General features: G+C 37.6%; 2 protein-coding genes across 6 annotated transcripts; both read right to left on the bottom strand.

Moving 5' to 3' along the window:
* Positions 1-808: 808 nt before the first annotated feature.
* On the bottom strand, positions 809-7,328 carry decr2 (2,4-dienoyl CoA reductase 2, peroxisomal). 5 transcript variants are annotated; one of them, XM_015007050.2, is made up of 10 exons: positions 7,118-7,328; positions 5,674-5,863; positions 5,496-5,564; positions 4,614-4,665; positions 4,395-4,530; positions 3,701-3,825; positions 2,909-3,002; positions 2,723-2,827; positions 1,882-2,119; positions 809-1,769 (listed from the first exon to the last, which is right to left on the bottom strand). In XM_015007050.2, the coding sequence occupies exons 2-9, from the start codon at positions 5,766-5,768 to the stop codon at positions 1,899-1,901; spliced, it is 897 nt and encodes a 298-aa protein (XP_014862536.1). In that variant the 5' UTR covers positions 5,769-5,863; positions 7,118-7,328; the 3' UTR covers positions 809-1,769; positions 1,882-1,898. The 5 variants fall into 5 exon arrangements, with proteins under 5 accessions (XP_014862536.1, XP_014862533.1, XP_087872479.1 ...); XM_015007047.2 differs by having other exon boundaries at positions 1,931-2,119; XM_088016353.1 differs by having other exon boundaries at positions 1,931-2,119; positions 5,674-5,820.
* A 1,640-nt stretch (positions 7,329-8,968) lies between these two features.
* On the bottom strand, positions 8,969-14,652 carry LOC106929884 (retinol dehydrogenase 13). Its single transcript, XM_015007079.2, has 7 exons — positions 14,478-14,652; positions 13,446-13,564; positions 12,533-12,688; positions 12,357-12,461; positions 11,151-11,363; positions 10,883-10,984; positions 8,969-9,941 (listed from the first exon to the last, which is right to left on the bottom strand). Exons 1-7 carry the CDS (start codon positions 14,540-14,542, stop codon positions 9,682-9,684), a joined length of 1,020 nt encoding a protein of 339 aa, XP_014862565.2. The 5' UTR covers positions 14,543-14,652; the 3' UTR covers positions 8,969-9,681.
* Positions 14,653-16,528: the final 1,876 nt, after the last annotated feature.

Raw genomic sequence — 16,528 nt, 5'->3', positions numbered from 1 at the left:
AGATCTTTCATGCGTTCATGCATCTTTCATTATTCAAATTTCTGAGTTTGAGAAGTTGAAAATTTCACAGAAAAACACTTCAAATGTTGGAAAGTTTGACTTTTGAAACTCGAGATTTTCCCTTTTTTTCTAGAAAATTTCTGAGATTAGTCACAAAAAATTTTCTAGCAAAATTTCAACTTTTGTGGCTCAGAAAATATGTTGTTTTTACCATAAATGTTTTTTTAGCAGATATTTACTAAAATTTCTGATAAGAAAGTAATGAAATAAGAAATTTACTTTAAGGTGATTTGTAATACATCTTCAATGTCCCTAATACACACTCATAAACACACACACACACACACACACACACACACACACACACACACACACAAGTTTTTGCTTTCTATCTATGCTGCCTTAAACTTAAAACCCTACTGGCCAGACCTTTGAAAATTTGCTGGGTACGCCACTGAGTCAATATAATCATAACCAGATCATTGTTCAAGACTTTCTTCAAAGCCAATAGCTTATTTACAATAAGATAATAAAAAAAAGACAGGGCAATATTTCATCGTTTCATAATGAGCCACTGAGCTGCTTATAGATGTATTTACAGCATTCTGGCTCCCCCTTCTGACTGTCAGCAGAACTGCATCACATTAAAACTGAATCACATTTTAAACCATTTAAATTAAATTCCAGCTTTAAACTATTTCATAGATACTGGTGTTTTGTTTTTTTTTATTTACCAGTTTCAAAAAAATGATTTGGAATAAGTTTCAGTTTATACCCAACAATCTGAAGAGATTGGAGACAAGGCGAGTTGTCATAGCAACAACTGAATAGAAAGATTTTTATTACTGAGTGAATCAAAGGAAATGTTTTACAGTACTGACTACTGGGTTGTTACTTTACATACAACGGCGTATTTGGGTAGACAGAAAAAAGAGGAGTACATTTCTGCCAAAACACTGAAAGGTTTCAAGACTTCTAAGAGTTTTTTGAAAAATAGAAAACAACTTTTGCAATTTTAGATCAATCCCAGGATTTATTTTTCAGTTTTCTGTTTCTTTCCAGCAAATTTTTGACTTTTAAAACTCAGAAATTTTTAGAGTAAGCTCAGAAATGTTATAAAAATAATAATAAAAAAAAAGAACTATGAAATTTCTGAGTTTAAAAAGCAGCAAATATTTAAAATTTGAAACTCAAAACCTTTTCAGGACTCACAAATTTTCAATGTTTAAATTTCCAGAATATTTCTGAAATTAATCTCAGAATTTCAGTTTTTTCTCTAATATTTTCTAGAAAATGTCTGAGATTAATCTAAAAACTTCAGATTTTCTTTGCAAATTTTTGACATTTCAAAATTGAAAACTAAAAAATTTTTAAAAAATTTCTGAGTTTTTTCTATAAAATCTCTAAGATCTTTTTCTATCAATTATTTTCACTTTTTGAAGTCGGAAATGTCAGAGGTTTCTCAAGAAAATTTCAGAAATTAATATCAAAATGTTTGAGATTTTTTAAAGCAAATTTTCAATTCTGAAACTCTAAGAAGTATCTCATATTTTTTGGCTGAAATGTATTCATTTTTAAATCCTAATGCAGTCATAGTTCCTTATAAACGATACGAACATAATTTATTTGTGTTCTTCTCTACTAGAAACCTAAAGCAGCAAAATGCATAATAAACATCAAACACTGTCCACAAGTTGCATTTTCTTTCTTTAGAAAGGTCCTGATTTCTCCTGATTACTTGCCCTTCCTCTTTTCTGGCGACCAGTAACCTGAAGGAACGAAATGAATATAATTAAAAGATGTTCGTTTTTCTGTTTGGGCAGAATCAGAACCGTTCTCCGTAGGAGCGTTTCTCCAGAAGCTGCACCTCCTCCTACACACCTGGTCAGGAGGAGGACTCACAGCTTAGCGCGTTTAGAGGCGGCTATACCCAGCAGCGCCGAGACGTCGTTGGGCGAGGTCAGCCACGCCCCGCCGTCCGCCACCAAGATGGCGCCCGTCACGTAGGAAGACGCTCGGCTGGCCAGGAAGAGAGCGCAGTGGGCCATCTCCGTCTTGTTGCCGGCTCGCTGCACAGGAACGCCCTGGAACGAACCCGCGGCCTCGGCAGCGGGACCGCCTGGGAAACAACGGAAAGCAAGTCAGGCATGTTTTCTATGACGGAGTCTCTGATGGGGAAAAAAGAAGGAGAAAATTTCTGCTAAAAGATCTTAAAAATTCTGAAACTTTTAGATTAATTTGAAATTTTTCTTTTAGGAAAAACTAAGACAAACATTTGCTTGACAATATGTTTACATTTTTAGATTAATCTCAGAACAATTCTGGAAAAAACAAGATTTCTGATCTCCAAAAGTTAAAGATTTGCACAAAAAGACTCAAATGTTTCTGTGCTACAAAATTAGAAAATTTATACGAAAAAACATCTGTAACATTGACAGTAATTTTAGAAACTTTCTAAACAAAATTTTCCAAAAGTCACAAATTTTTGACTTTTAAATTTCTGAGTTTCACAGGTTGGAAATTTCAGCTGAATAACAGATTAAAAACAATAAATATCTGTTGCTGAGCTCATATGTCTAATTACTTAATAATTTAGCAGCAAAAATGGGTTTTAAATTGAAAATGTTGCTCATTTTGCCCATAAATGGGTTTATGATTAAAACTGCCATTAACTAAAATCTTTATTGAGTCCTACCACTAATCTAATGGGTTAAATGTTTACCGAGTTTGCGGTAACCCTCGGTACCAGAGATCGGACCGGGGGCCACGGCATTGACCCGCACTCCGCTGGGCCCCCACTCCACCGCCAGGTGCTTCGTCATAGCATCTAAAACACAGCAGCAGCAGCTTCCTGTCATTTATTTATTCATCACATTAAAACAGGAAATAAAAGCAGGAATGCTCCCACCGTTTGCTGCCTTGGCAGAGCCAGCGTGGACCTGCAGGGCCTGCCCTCGGTATGCCAGCGTGGCCGAGACGTTCACCACGTTGCCGCCATGATCCTGGGAAAGAAGCCGCACTTGTTAGCATTAGCATGAGGAGGATAATTCACTGCAAAACATTTAGCAAACCTACTGCCCTTTTTTAGCAGCTCAAATAGTCAAATTTACATGTTACTGTCCCTTTAAAAGATGCAAGTAATTCAGTTACAACACTTCCTGTTGTCATCTTTGTCGTTTCTGCCAGTAGTAACACTTAGTTTTTGATCATGTGACTAGCATGATGCAGGAAAAAAAGTATTTCCATTGCAGTTTTGTGAAATAAACCAATTGCAAAACGAAATACGTCAAAACTTTCTATAGAAAAACAAGTTATTTTTATTTGCATGTTTCCATTAAACAAATTTGTTTCTAAATTTCAAATTGTGCAGTTATATGATGAATGGAAAAGTAGTTGCTTTTCCTGTTTTAGCTTTGTTAGAATTAACAAAATTATTTATATTTGCTAAATGCCAGATATATTGGCAAAAACATTGTTTTCAGAAATGTTTTGGAACCGTCTTTGAATTCAGAAGTTTACATGCGTTTGGTCAGCATCAGGGTCTTTAAAACTGGATCCTAGTCAAAATGTCAAAATGTTCACTTCCTTTCCAATAATGGCAGATATTGTTTCATTGATTTAAAGTAAAATGTTGCAGATTAAAGCACATTTTGAAGCATAAAAATGTTTTTGTGAAAACAACACAGATGGAGCCCCGTACCTTGAACCATTTCTCGTAAACCACCTTGCTGGTGTTGAAGGTTCCCAGGGTGTCGATCTCCAGGACGGTTTTGAAAGCGTTGAAGGAGAGAGCAGAGGCAGGACACAGGAAGTTTCCAGCAGCATCTGCGTTAAGATTTTTTTACTGTTTCTAAAGAGGGATTTATGTATGGAGGACCACAACTGATATAATGAAAAATGAAAGCAGAAATAAATATATATTTCGTTTTTCCATATATACATTTCTTGGTGAAAACGCACGTATACAGAGATAGAAAAAAACAAACATTTCTTGGTGAAAAGAAATGTGCGTGGAAAAGAAAAAATAAAATATATATACTTCTGCTTTTATTTGTAATAATGTCAGTTTCGGCCCTCTATATCAACTTAAATATTCTCCATAGATGATCAGAAGATCCTGGAATATTGGAAAACTGAACTTTGCACCAGTCTGATGGATGAATAACAGATTAAAAACAATAAACATTTTTTTGTTGAGTTCACGTGTATTTATTTAATAATTTAGCAAAAAGGGTGTTTTGAAATGAGAATGTTGCTTATTTTATTGATATAATTTAAAGGAGTACTGAGAGAAAATGAACATTCAGTTGAATAACTGCTGCATTTCATTAAAATTGTATCACTTTGGGGGGAATTCAGGCGAACAGAAACGCGATGCGGGATAAATCACGTACTGTTGATCAGGATGTCTAAACGGCCAAACTCCTTCAGCGTCTCGTCCACAGCGGCTGCGATGCTATCAGGCTGCCTCACGTCGATCCGCAGAGGGAGGCAGCGTCGCCCTGAAGCAGCCGACAGCTTCACCGCCGCCTAGAAAACATCTTCATGAAGTCGACACAGAGCTATGGCACATAGATAACACTCAACCAGAACTGGGCAAATGATTAGAAAACCTCTTTCAGCTTGTCCAGGTTCCTGCTAGCGATCACCGTGTCACAACCATGTCTGGAAAAGAAAGACAATAAATAATTATTGAACTGAGAACATGATGTAATGTAAGGGGGAGGGGGAGGCTCCTCCCACAATTCAAAAACTGTTAATCAGTGGTGAGAACTACTAGCTAAAAAGCTTCAGGTGCAGCTACGCCCAAAGAACCAATAACAAACAGTTTCACTAAAACCCAACACACCACACCAACATTTAGCATAAACTAATGCTAAAGCACTACAATACCATGGTATTTAGCAGAAGCTAAGCTAAAGTGCTACATCAACAAAATATTTAACAAAAACTACCAACTCACCATTGCTAGCAGGCATTGCTAGCTAAAATGTTAGCTGCACTAACTCTAAATCATTAAACAATAGTTACGCTAATGTGAAAGTCTATAACAGCATGATATTTATTTGAAGACGGTGCTAAAGTGCTATACCACCATTGTATTTAGCAGAATCTAATGCTAAATCACTAAATTCAACAATGGTGTTTACACCCAACATCAGTAGTGGGCAATGCTAACTACAAATAAAGTTAGCTGTGCTAACCCTAAAGCACCAATCATTAGCTCCACTAAAGCTAAAGCGCTACGCCACTATTTTATTCAGTGGAAGCTAATGCTAAAGTGCTAATTTCAACAATGTCGATTCCCATCATCACTAGCGGGCAGTGTTAACTAAAGCACCAATCACAAACACTAGTTCCACTGGTGCCAATGTGCTAAAATAATAATAATAATAATAATAATAATATATCTAGCTTTTTAATATTTTTTGTTCCCGGCCTTTATTAACATCAGATTAAAACTAAAATCAGTAAACAGACAGGAAATCCTTCACCTCATGAAGATCTCAGCGATACGAAGTCCGATTCCAGATCCGCCTCCAGTGATGAAAGCAACTTGATCTCTAAAACAAAACAAAACATTGCATCTCTTTTCAGCAGTGAAACGAAAATACAGCATTTATCCAAGAAATCACAAGTATAGATATAAACAAATAAATATTTGATGTTTACTTTAGTAAATCTGGGCTGTAGATGTGTGTGTATGAAGCCAAGCAGTCGTCTGAATCAACATCTTCAGGAAGCTCTTCTCTTCTGTGTTCTGCCATACTGATGAAAAACCCCAGAAGGAATCAGGTCACCGTATTAGACCTGTAACCACTTTATAATGTATGGAGGGTGTCAGATGGAAACACACAGCAAACTGTGAAAGGGGAGGAAAACACGCATCATTCAAACTCCAAAATACACAAAAACAAATTTTAAAAAGTTACGCAAAAAGCTAAAACTGCATTTTCAAGCTCTGCAAAGTCCTCCAGACCACTAGGGGGAGTCGATCACCAAATCCTACGATACCAGAAAGAGGAAAGATGGGATGAGAAGAAAGATGGAAGAAAGAAAGTGTTATACTTCGTGTTTTTACAAAATTATAGAACTCCAGCATATTTGGGTGTGTTCACACTGCAGCCTGAAGTGACTCAATTCCGATTTTTTTGCCGGGGCGTTCACACTGCCAGTAAATGCGACCTGTATGCGTTCTGCAGTGTAAACGGGCAAACGACCTGAAAGTGTCCCGCATGCGCAGTAGAGGGCGCCATAGCGTCAGCATTCTCAGTGTTCTGCCAACCGCCATAAAAAGAAGAAGTGCTCAGTGTTTGCGGAAGTAAACATGGAGGCTAACGGTGGAGCTTAGCTTACATATTTGAAGTTGTTGTCCGGCCGGAGCAGCATATTAACAACTTCATCCTCATACAATCCATCATGGTTGTTGTTTTTATTCCCACTTGCGCTTATCAGGACGAGAATAGTGAGATTTGTTGAGAAACTGACGTTCAGTTCGGATGAATGCGACCTGGACGTTATGGTCACATTTGAATCGGATACGTATCGGATATGGGTCACATTCGAAAAAGAATCCGACCTGTGCTGTTCACACTGCCATGAAAAGATCGGATACAGGTCGCATTACGTCAAAAAAATCGGAATTGAGTCACTTCAGGCTGTAGTATAAACGCATCCTTTGAGTATTTTCTGACTTCAGACTCCCCCTAGTGGTCTGGAGGACTTCCGCTTTGTGGAGCAAGCTTCCAGTATTTCATACTTGCTGTTGTTTTCTTTATGAAAATCTAAAGATAGAGAAAAAAAATAATGAATCCATTTTCTTCCTATTCACAATTACGCACAACTTCTCCTGAAATCCAGAGAATTTTCTGCAACAAAATGTAAAAGAGGTGTGAATACTTTTCCAAAGCTTTGCAAGTCCCTGCTGCTGTGTTCGGGTTTCCAGTACATCCCAGTTTGAGTTTAAAAGGATCAAACTGGGAAGCAAAGAAACACTTAATGTTGTTTATTTTTACTAAATTCTGGCCTCAAAGTCAAACGTTTCTCTAGTTGTGTTACAGACATCTCTATAAAATGTAAACTTAAACTTAAGTGAATTTAACAGCTTTTAACTCACTCTGTTCACTTCGGTCCAGTTAAAGTCGTTTCTGTCAGTTCTTTGCTGCAAGAAATGAGCTGGTTCCGATTCTGATTCTGGTTCTGTTCAGCGTGACTGAAGAAAAACAAACTAAAACCCAGATTTGTCACAGAGAACTTCTTCAGATCGGTTCCTCAAGCTCTGCAGGAGGACAACATGGACCTTGGACGTTGAACGCTGTCGCCGCAATTCTACTGATGCATTCTGGGTAATGAAGTCTTTTCCTGTAATTGTCTATTTCTGTTCATAAAAGTCTCATTATTACGACGGAGTATTAAATCTATCCTAAAACACACACGCGCACGCGCACACACACACACACACACACACACACACACACACACACACACACACACACACACACACACACACACACACACATATATTCTTGTAATATGTTATGGGGCATATAGGAAAAAAAGTTGTACATTTCTGCCAAAAAAGTCTAGAGTAATCATAAATTTGCTAAACAAAACTTGAAAATTTATGAGTTTGAAGAACCTAAAATTTGATAATAAAAACTCAGAAATGTTCTAGAAAAAAAGTGAATTTCTGACCTCTGAACGTCAAAAATATGCTAGAAAAAAAATTGAGATTAATCTCAGAAATTTTCTAGAAAATATTTTATTTTCTGAGCTGGAAAAAACAAAAAAAACAAAAAATTTGACTTTTGAGACTCAGAAATGGCTGTTTCTTCGAGCAAAATTTCAACTTTTCCCTCTCAGAAATATCTAAGATTCTTCTTCATAAAACTCTGAGATTCATAAAAAAAAATAGTTTTTTGCGAAAATCTTTTTTTCTATCTGCAAAATCACTGACACTGCGTCGTATATTGATTTTTTTAAAAGTCAGAATTAAAATATATTTTACTGAAGCTCTGAGACGATTTGACTCTGGACTGAAAACCTGTGACTGTTTCTTTCATTTGCACTATCAGCTTCAGCACCAGAGAGTTTCTCCTCCTGTAAAACGACACCGAACCAACCGATTCGGGTTTCCGGTTTCCGGTCGATGCTCATCAGTCTCCGTTAGAGCTGAACGACCCGTCGTCGGGAGTTTCAGCAACAACAATAAGATCAGTGAAACGGAAACCGAGGATAATTTGCTCTCTGATGTGTCTGAGAGCAAAAGCAAGATGAGGAGTTCCCTAACTGGATTTGCTGCGTTTAGACTCATCCGTATGGAGCTAAACTGGTGCTATAAAGTTTTTTTCCAAAAGAAAAATATCTTTAAAATGGAACATAAAATATTTGAAACTGAAAGATTTTGAAACTGAAAAGAATGTTTAACGGACAATTTAAAAAATATTTGAAGCTGAAAAAGAAAATTAAACTGGAAAATTATTTTGAAATTGAAAAACGGTTTAGATTTAAAGAAAACATTTATAACTGAAAACGTATGTTGAGACTGAAGAAAATATTTGAAACTGAACAAAGTTTGAAAGAAAAGTCAAACTATTATGGATGCATGGAGCTAAATCGGGGCCATCTTAAAAAGAATTAAACTAAAAAAAAATACCTGAAACAGAAACTGAAAAAAAAAACATGTAAAAAATGTTCAAACTACTTATCAGATTCAGGTTATTTTTTTTTCAAGTTGCAAAATAATTTATCAGATTCAAGTTATTTTTTTCCAAGTTGCAAAATTATTTTTTAGATTCAGAACATTTTTCGTTTGAACCAACTTTATGGCCCCAATTTAGCTCCATACGACAGGAGCAGAATTCAAATTTGTTTTCTCTCAACATTTTAATTCTTCTTTCCCTCCATGAACAACCAGGATCCAAACATCATGAGGTGACAAACCTAAATAAAAATATACTAAAATATATTTCACTCATTTATTTTTGATTTTTATTGAAAAAACACAGTTGCTTAGAAAAACGAGGAACAGAATATGAAATAAAATGTACCTTGAGGATAGATTTCTACAATAATGGTACAACCCCCCCCAAAAGCAAACATTACAAACATTAGAATAAATTAAAAATATTACTGTCCTACAACATTCAGTTTCTTTTTGTTGCAAATAATAAACATAGCTCAATTTACTAAATAAAAACTGTAAAAAAAAGGTGAAGATGATAAAAAAATATATTTGTTAATCTAAAATTTGCCAAACATGATGAAATTAATTGCCAGTTTTGAACAGCTGAGGCTTCATGTCATTTATTTTTAAGCAGCAGCATGTAAATGTTTGGCAGACAGGTGGCGCCGTAGGCCAACTTTATTTAACAGAAACTCCAACACAGTAGAACAGAGTCCCTGAACAAAGACATTATTTTAAACATTCACCATCTTTAAATAAACTTTTTGCCTTTTTATTTAAAGGGGTAACTTTAAATACCACTTTACCCCTAACGTTTGAAGTAGTTTTACTCTTACATGAGTAAAATTTTTGGTAAATTTTGATCGTACTTAACATTTTAAAAGATTAAAAAGAACAAGTTTAGTTCTTGAACTACAGTTGGGGCCGCAGAATTAATCCAATGGCCACAAAATGGCCCCTGGGCCACAGTTTGTACCCCCTTGTTCTAAGTGAAGCTAATTTCCAGCTGGTTCTGGTTCTGTGGGTCCGGTTGTGGCTTGAGGCGGCGTGTCGGCCTGCAGGCCCACCAGCCTGCTGCTGATCTCCCACAGCCGCCGTGCCGCCGCATCGTCCAGCGCCTGCGGTGCCGGCTCCTTCTCTGTCATCACGTCGTAGTAGCGACCCGTTACGCCCGCCATTTCCTCCGCCACGGCCAGAAACACGCTGGGCTGGGCGCCGAGCTCCGGACTCTTCACCAGCATGGAGAAGAACGGGCCTGAGGAAGAGGACGAAGAAGAGGAGGCTAACAGCAAATAGTCTCTGATTATTTTCACCTATAATCAGAAATATCATCAAGTAGCAAAGTAGTGGAGAACTAAAATGTTTCCAGTTTAAAGGGAAACTAAACCCAATATAAAAGTTAAGCCCCGCCCACAGAGAATTTCCAAAACATTCCACCAATGTGGGCTAAGATATGATGTGGGCGTGGTTTAGAGACGATGTGGGCGTGGCTAAGAGACGGTGTAGGCGTGGTTTAGAGATTGTGTGGGCGTGGCTAAGAGACGATGTGTGCGTGGCTAAGAGACGATGTAGGTGTGTTTACAGATGATGTGGGCGTGGCTAAGAGACGATGTAGGTGTGTTTACAGACGATGTGGGCGTGGCTAAGAGACGATGTAGGTGTGTTTACAGATTATGTGGGCGTGGCTGAGAGTAGGAAGGGGCAGAGGGTGATACCAGGTTCAATGTTGCCAGTTTATCGTCTTTGTGGCTATATTTAGCAACTTCTCAGATCCACCAGAGACAAGCAACAAATTCAGGAGCAGTTTTAAAAATTCAACAAACGACAACTACAGTGACTTTTTTTTTAAAGTGACCAATGACAAATCTAGTCGCTTTTTTCAAAAAGCAACAAGCGTCAAATGTAGTGAAGTTTTCAAAAAACGATTAGCAACAAATCTAGCAACTTTTTAAAATAAGCAACTAGTGACAAATTTAGTTGAGACCTAAATTCAAATGAGAACTTGCATAAAGACATTAAATTTTCTGTTTAGATTTTCAGTTGAAACTGCAGTGAAAAGTTGCTCCAGTTGCTCCCAGGATCCATATAGAGGCGCACTTTACTTAGGACTCTCGGATTGTCTGAAAACAGATGTATGCCACACTTTTCAGATGTTTCTCTATTAAAAACCTAATGAACAGTTCAGCAGAGACTCACTGAGGACGGTGGTGGAGAACTGCGACTGGTGCAGGCCGGTGTGTCTGCCAAGGTCCGTGGCTACGACCCCAGGGTGCACGGCGTTCACCGTCACTCCGGTGCCTGTGTCACACACACACACACACACACACACACACACACACACACACACACACACACACACACACACACACACACACACACACACACACACACCTCAGGTTAGAACACCGCTCTCATCGCAGGCCGGACCGCCTCCCACACCGAACGCAGCGGCCGGCGGACTCGCCTTCTAGCCGCTTGGCGAGCTCCCTGGTGAACAGAATATTGGCGAGTTTGCTCTGGCAGTACGCCTGCTTCGTGTCGAACTTCTTCCTCTCCCAGTTCAGGTCGTCGAAGTCGATCTTTCCAACAATGTGGGCGAGCGAGGACAGGTTGATCACACGACTGGGGGCGGAGTCTTTCAGCTTCTTCAGCAGGAGGTTCGTCAACAAGAAGTGGCCTGGAGGAAGTCAGAGGCTTGGACTAGGTTTACAGTTTAAGAGAAAGATTTTTTTATTGCTAGCAAAAAGGCAATAAATCAATAAAATGCATAATAAATTAAAACACAATAATTTCCACTTGTATGGTTTATTGTTTTTCTCTTTTTACCAGAAGCTGCTTGATAAAAGTCTAAAGTCTGGTGCTTTGGTCTCAACTAGCCCTTTTTTGAAGGACAATTTTGTTTATAATTCATTTTATTTGATGTTCTGTTGATTTATCTCAGATATTTTTAAAGCGTTTCAATCAATCAGGTTCAATCATGTTTATTTGTACAGCACATTAAATAAAAAAACAAGATGCATTCACAGATTAGAGAAACAAACAAACATTACATTTTGTTGTGTGCTGTAATCAATAATCAGCAATACACATCAAACATGTTGGTCAATGTTCCAGTGATTTAATTTAGGGGACTAAATGTTTTCAGAGTTAGCAAAAATGCTAATTGATTCTGTTATTAGCACATTAGCAGAAGTCTGCCATCCAGTTCCAGAATGTTTGTTAGAATGTAAAGTTTATTGATCTTTGAGAATATGTTCGTGCATTTTTAGCCGTTATATTACAGTAAAATGGTCTCAAAACAACAAGATTATCATTTATCGCAGTAACTTCTTGCACAATTTATCACCCAGCAAAAACTTGTAGTAAAATCATTCGAGTAACTTTTTTGAAAGAATGTACTTTTAGGAGTATTTTTATTACACTGAACTTTTTTACTTTTGTAAATGTAATTGAGTAAAAGTTACTACGCAACTGTGTGCTTTTTGGCTAGTGGAGTTAGCAAATTCTCCCCTGGTTCTTCTCAGCAAGTGGCTGAGAAACACAAATACACGCCACACTTTTCAGATTTGTAACAGTGAAAATGTCTAGAAAACTCTTTGATAATGCTTTCTCTGCGTTTGTTTTGTGCTTTTGACGGTGCAGTTGGATGAAAACATTTATCGGTCACTACCTAAATGGTTCACTCCCAGCTGCATGTCGAAGCCGTCCTCCGTCTTCCCCGCCGGACACCGCATGACTCCGGCGTTGTTTATCAAAATGTCCACGCTCTTCTCCTCTGCAATAAAAAGCAGGTTCGTTAGAAACTCTGTCTCATGTTTCCAGCTCTGACCTCGGTTTGGTTTCCACCTTGATTGATTCTCTCTGCGAACTCTCGGATGGACTTCATGGAGGCCAGGTCCAGCTGGCACGCATAAACATGCGGGTTCAGCGTCTTCCCTCGGATCTCACTCGCTGCCTCTTCACATTTCTCCATGTCGCGGCATCCCATAATGATCCGGCCCCCTGAAGAGGCCAGAAAAAGCCGCGTTTCCATTACAAATGTCAATAATATTCCACTAATGTTGGGACTTCCGGTTTGACCGCGAAGTAGTCGCAGTTTCTTCTTCTTTTCCATTATTGTGGATCGCGCTTTCTGAAGCTCCCCTTTACCACAGCGATTATTATAAATTCGCTATGTGCTTGTGAATGGAACAATATTCATCGTGTTTTAGTAGAATCGCGACCAGTCAATGAGACAATGACCAACAGAGCGAAAAAAGACGACGGACCATGTAACGGTTATGCTAGCGGCTATGCTAGCAGCCCATAAGAAATCCCTCTCAGCAGATTCAATGCGGTGTTCGTAAAGCTCGAAACAAATATTCCGCTAATTAAAAAGAAATCGCAATTTCGGTATATCTGGTAAATAAGAAACGTAATTAAGTTCACATGTGAATAAGTTTGATCACATGATAAATCATTAAACATAAATAAACATCGTCCTTCAACTACTTCCTGTTAAAGACTTCCTCATGGTTTGCGACAGTGGCAGAATCCACTGTCGCAAACCTCTGGTGACTAATGTGATGATGAAAAAGTGTCTCCATTGCAGTTTTCAGATACACCAATTTTGATACGGCCAAATAATTAGGGGAAAAAAAGCCTGATCAAATGTCAAAACCTTTTTTTTTTTTTTTTTTATAAAAAAACAATTTTTTTAAAAGCACAGCTACTAGCAAGAAACGCCCAGAATAAATAAAAAAGTGTTGTGTCTCCAGACCTCTGCTGGCCAGCTCTCTCGCCGTCTCCTTCCCGATGCCCGTGTTCGCGCCGGTTATCACGACGGTCTTCCCTTTAATCCTAGCCTTGCTGGGACAGCGGCCCCCAGTCACACGGTTCCTGGAAAACCAATTAAAATTCACCTTTTACACTCAAAAGCACATTTTCTCAATCTTTCGTGGTTTACCTCTCTATTATATGAAAATATATAGTAATAGGATAATAGTAATAACAGTAATAAATTATGTCATAGTGATTTGTACAACAGCATGTTGAGGCCATTGTAGACAGAAAAAAGGAGGAGTAGATTTCTGCCAAAGAACTGAGAAATTTTTAGATTCATCAGAAATTTTCTGGAGAACATAGGGAAATTTCTGAGTGTGAAAAGTCAAAAATTTTATGAAATTTCCATTAGCATCTTAAAAGCTCACATTATACCTGAACTTCAACCCCAAATCCAAAAAGGAGGAAGTTCAAATGATCTCTTCCATCCATCACAACAGGCAAAGACCTTATGCCCTACTGCATCCAAATGGAGCAGCAAAAGTAAAGGACATGGATTAGCAGCACTAGCTAATCAACCAAGTTTTATTTGTATAGTAGAAGGCAGCTAACACCTTATGGTTTAATCCAGGACTTCATGTTGTGGAATTGTGAGCTGCTAGCATTAGCCTTCAGTCAGAAGCCTCCTGAGATTCACTGCAAGACTGACTGCTACTGGAGATACTGTCTGCCCACAATGTCAACATCCACAGCAACTTTTAAAAGGTACTTAGATGATATTAGTTACAATATCTAATATTCATTTGGGATAAGTAAAGTTTGGGATACATGTAAATTTGTGTCTGGACAAAACAAAATGTTACTGATCCTAAAAGTTTTCTGAATTATAATGCTTTCTGTGGCTGCAGAACTTCTAATTCTGCTACAACACAGAGAAAAGGGAAACTATAGGAGCTAAAATAATAAAATGTGACAGCAGGTTGTGTGTAAAATCCTGACAGTTCCAGTCGCTTTATTCTGAGATACTCACTTGATTAAAACGGCACTTCCGGCCACCGTACCGAACACGGAAATCGGTAGAATATATCTGCTCATGGCTGCGGAGAAACGCCGAAAACCCGAACAGCTAAAGAAAGTTTTAACGTCAAACTCACATCTGAAAACAACACAACAGAGCAAGGTTACAGTAGCAGCCTTTTTGCGTCATCAGCCAGCGCCGAAAAGTGGAACTATGGGAAACGTAGTCCTGAAGAAGCTGAAAACTTATGCTAGTTCTCTGTTGTTTAGACTTTGAGATTCAAGTTAGAATGTGATCAAATAGAATATTATGGGATGCCATCACAGTCAAAAATCAACAGCAATAATTTTCGTTACTTAGCCAGTTGCTATGCCATTCAAAGTTGCATTTTAAATAAGCTAGCAAGCTGAATTTTTAGCTTACAAATTAAACATTTAGATTGCTAAATAAATATTTAGTTTCCAAACTAAATATTGTATTTAGTTTGTTAAATAAAAATGTAGGTAGGGACATAAATAGTTTGCTAAATTATTCGCTAATTAAAGTTTGAAACTGTGACACTTATAAACAAATGAACAACATGGTGAAAGTATGACTGAAAATTTTACCTCCAATTTTATCTATTATTATTGTTGTTAGTTTTCGACTGTGTGACTTTATGAGAAATAGGGCTATGAAAGATAGAAACAAATTTAAAAATGTCCTTGAAAATTTTTGAAATGTCTGATTTTCAAAAGTCAAAAATTTTGCAAGAAATAACTCAAAAAATGTACATTACTCTCAGAAATTTTCTTTAAGAATTTTTTTAATTTCTGAGTTCAAAAAAATGAAAATTTGCAAGAAAAAACTGGAATTTTTAGACCAATCTCAGAAATATTCTAGAAAATTTTTTGGAAATTTCAGAGTTGCAAAAGGAGAAAAATTTCAACTCTTAAAATTTCAGAGATTTTTAGGTGGAAATTTTCTCATTTTTTCTCATTACACAATGACGCTAATATGTTGCTGAACAAAAGGAGAAGATTACGCTATAAAATGGATCTTGTATCTCAACACTGGACTCAATTTGAACTGTTTCTCTTTCCTGTCCTGCATGGCCGCCATCTTTAAGTCTGTATGGTTTCACTTAAAGCTGACCAATGGCGCCCTCTTCAGGACAGAGACCAAAATACAACAGTGAAAATAGGTCTAAACGAACGCTATGAGTTAATCCAGTGGATGGCAATTTAATTCACAATTAATTGTTTACATCCCTAGTACCAACAATTTCATCCATGATTGTATATTTTGTTTCTCTGTAATTAAAAGCATAATATAAGTCTATAGTGGAAATCTTTTTTGTCTTAGTAGTTTCTGGTGCAACTGGGACACAGACTGAGAACCTGGGAGATAAATCTGAGGATGAAACAAGGGCGTCCTTTATATGCAAGAGCTGGAGGAAGCTGGTGGCATAGAAAAGTAAAAACTGGGACAAGAAGCTGCTGTCTGGGAAAAGAGAAGAAAATAAACCTGGAGTCTCTGCAGCTCTTACAGGTGTGTGTGTGTGTGTGTGTGTGTGTGTGTGTGTGTGTGTGTGTGTGTGTGTGTGTGTGTGTGTGTGTGTGTGTGTGTGTGTGTGTGTGAAACTTTGTGCCAGTTAAAGCACACTGAGCTCTGCCTTCAGGATGATTTATGACTCTCCTGTTTGTAGAATAACCTGTAGGAAACTTCTGCCTCACATGATGCTCCACTCTGAAAAGCACCTGCATCTGATTGGTAGCTGGCCTGGTCCGGGTCAGGGGTGGCCTAATCCAATTCTCCAGAGTTACTATACTACCCTGAAACTTTTATATGCCTCACTGCTCTATCTATCTATCTATCTATCTATCTATCTATCTATCTATCTATCTATCTATCTATCTATCTATCTATCTATCTATCTATCTATCTATCTATCTATCTATCTATCTATCTATCTATCTATCTATCTATCTATCTATCTATCTAGTTCTTATACATTGTTGTATTTCTTTTACTGTGTATTTATTTAGTAAAAATGTACAAGTGTGTGTTTATATATATATATA

This window comes from Poecilia mexicana, unplaced genomic scaffold, assembly GCF_051168715.1.
Source record: "Poecilia mexicana isolate PSO_F unplaced genomic scaffold, ASM5116871v1 scaffold_19, whole genome shotgun sequence".
NCBI classification, from domain to species: domain Eukaryota; kingdom Metazoa; phylum Chordata; class Actinopteri; order Cyprinodontiformes; family Poeciliidae; genus Poecilia; species Poecilia mexicana.
Note: the sequence above shows the minus strand (reverse complement) of the source record. Positions and strands in the feature narration are given on the sequence as shown.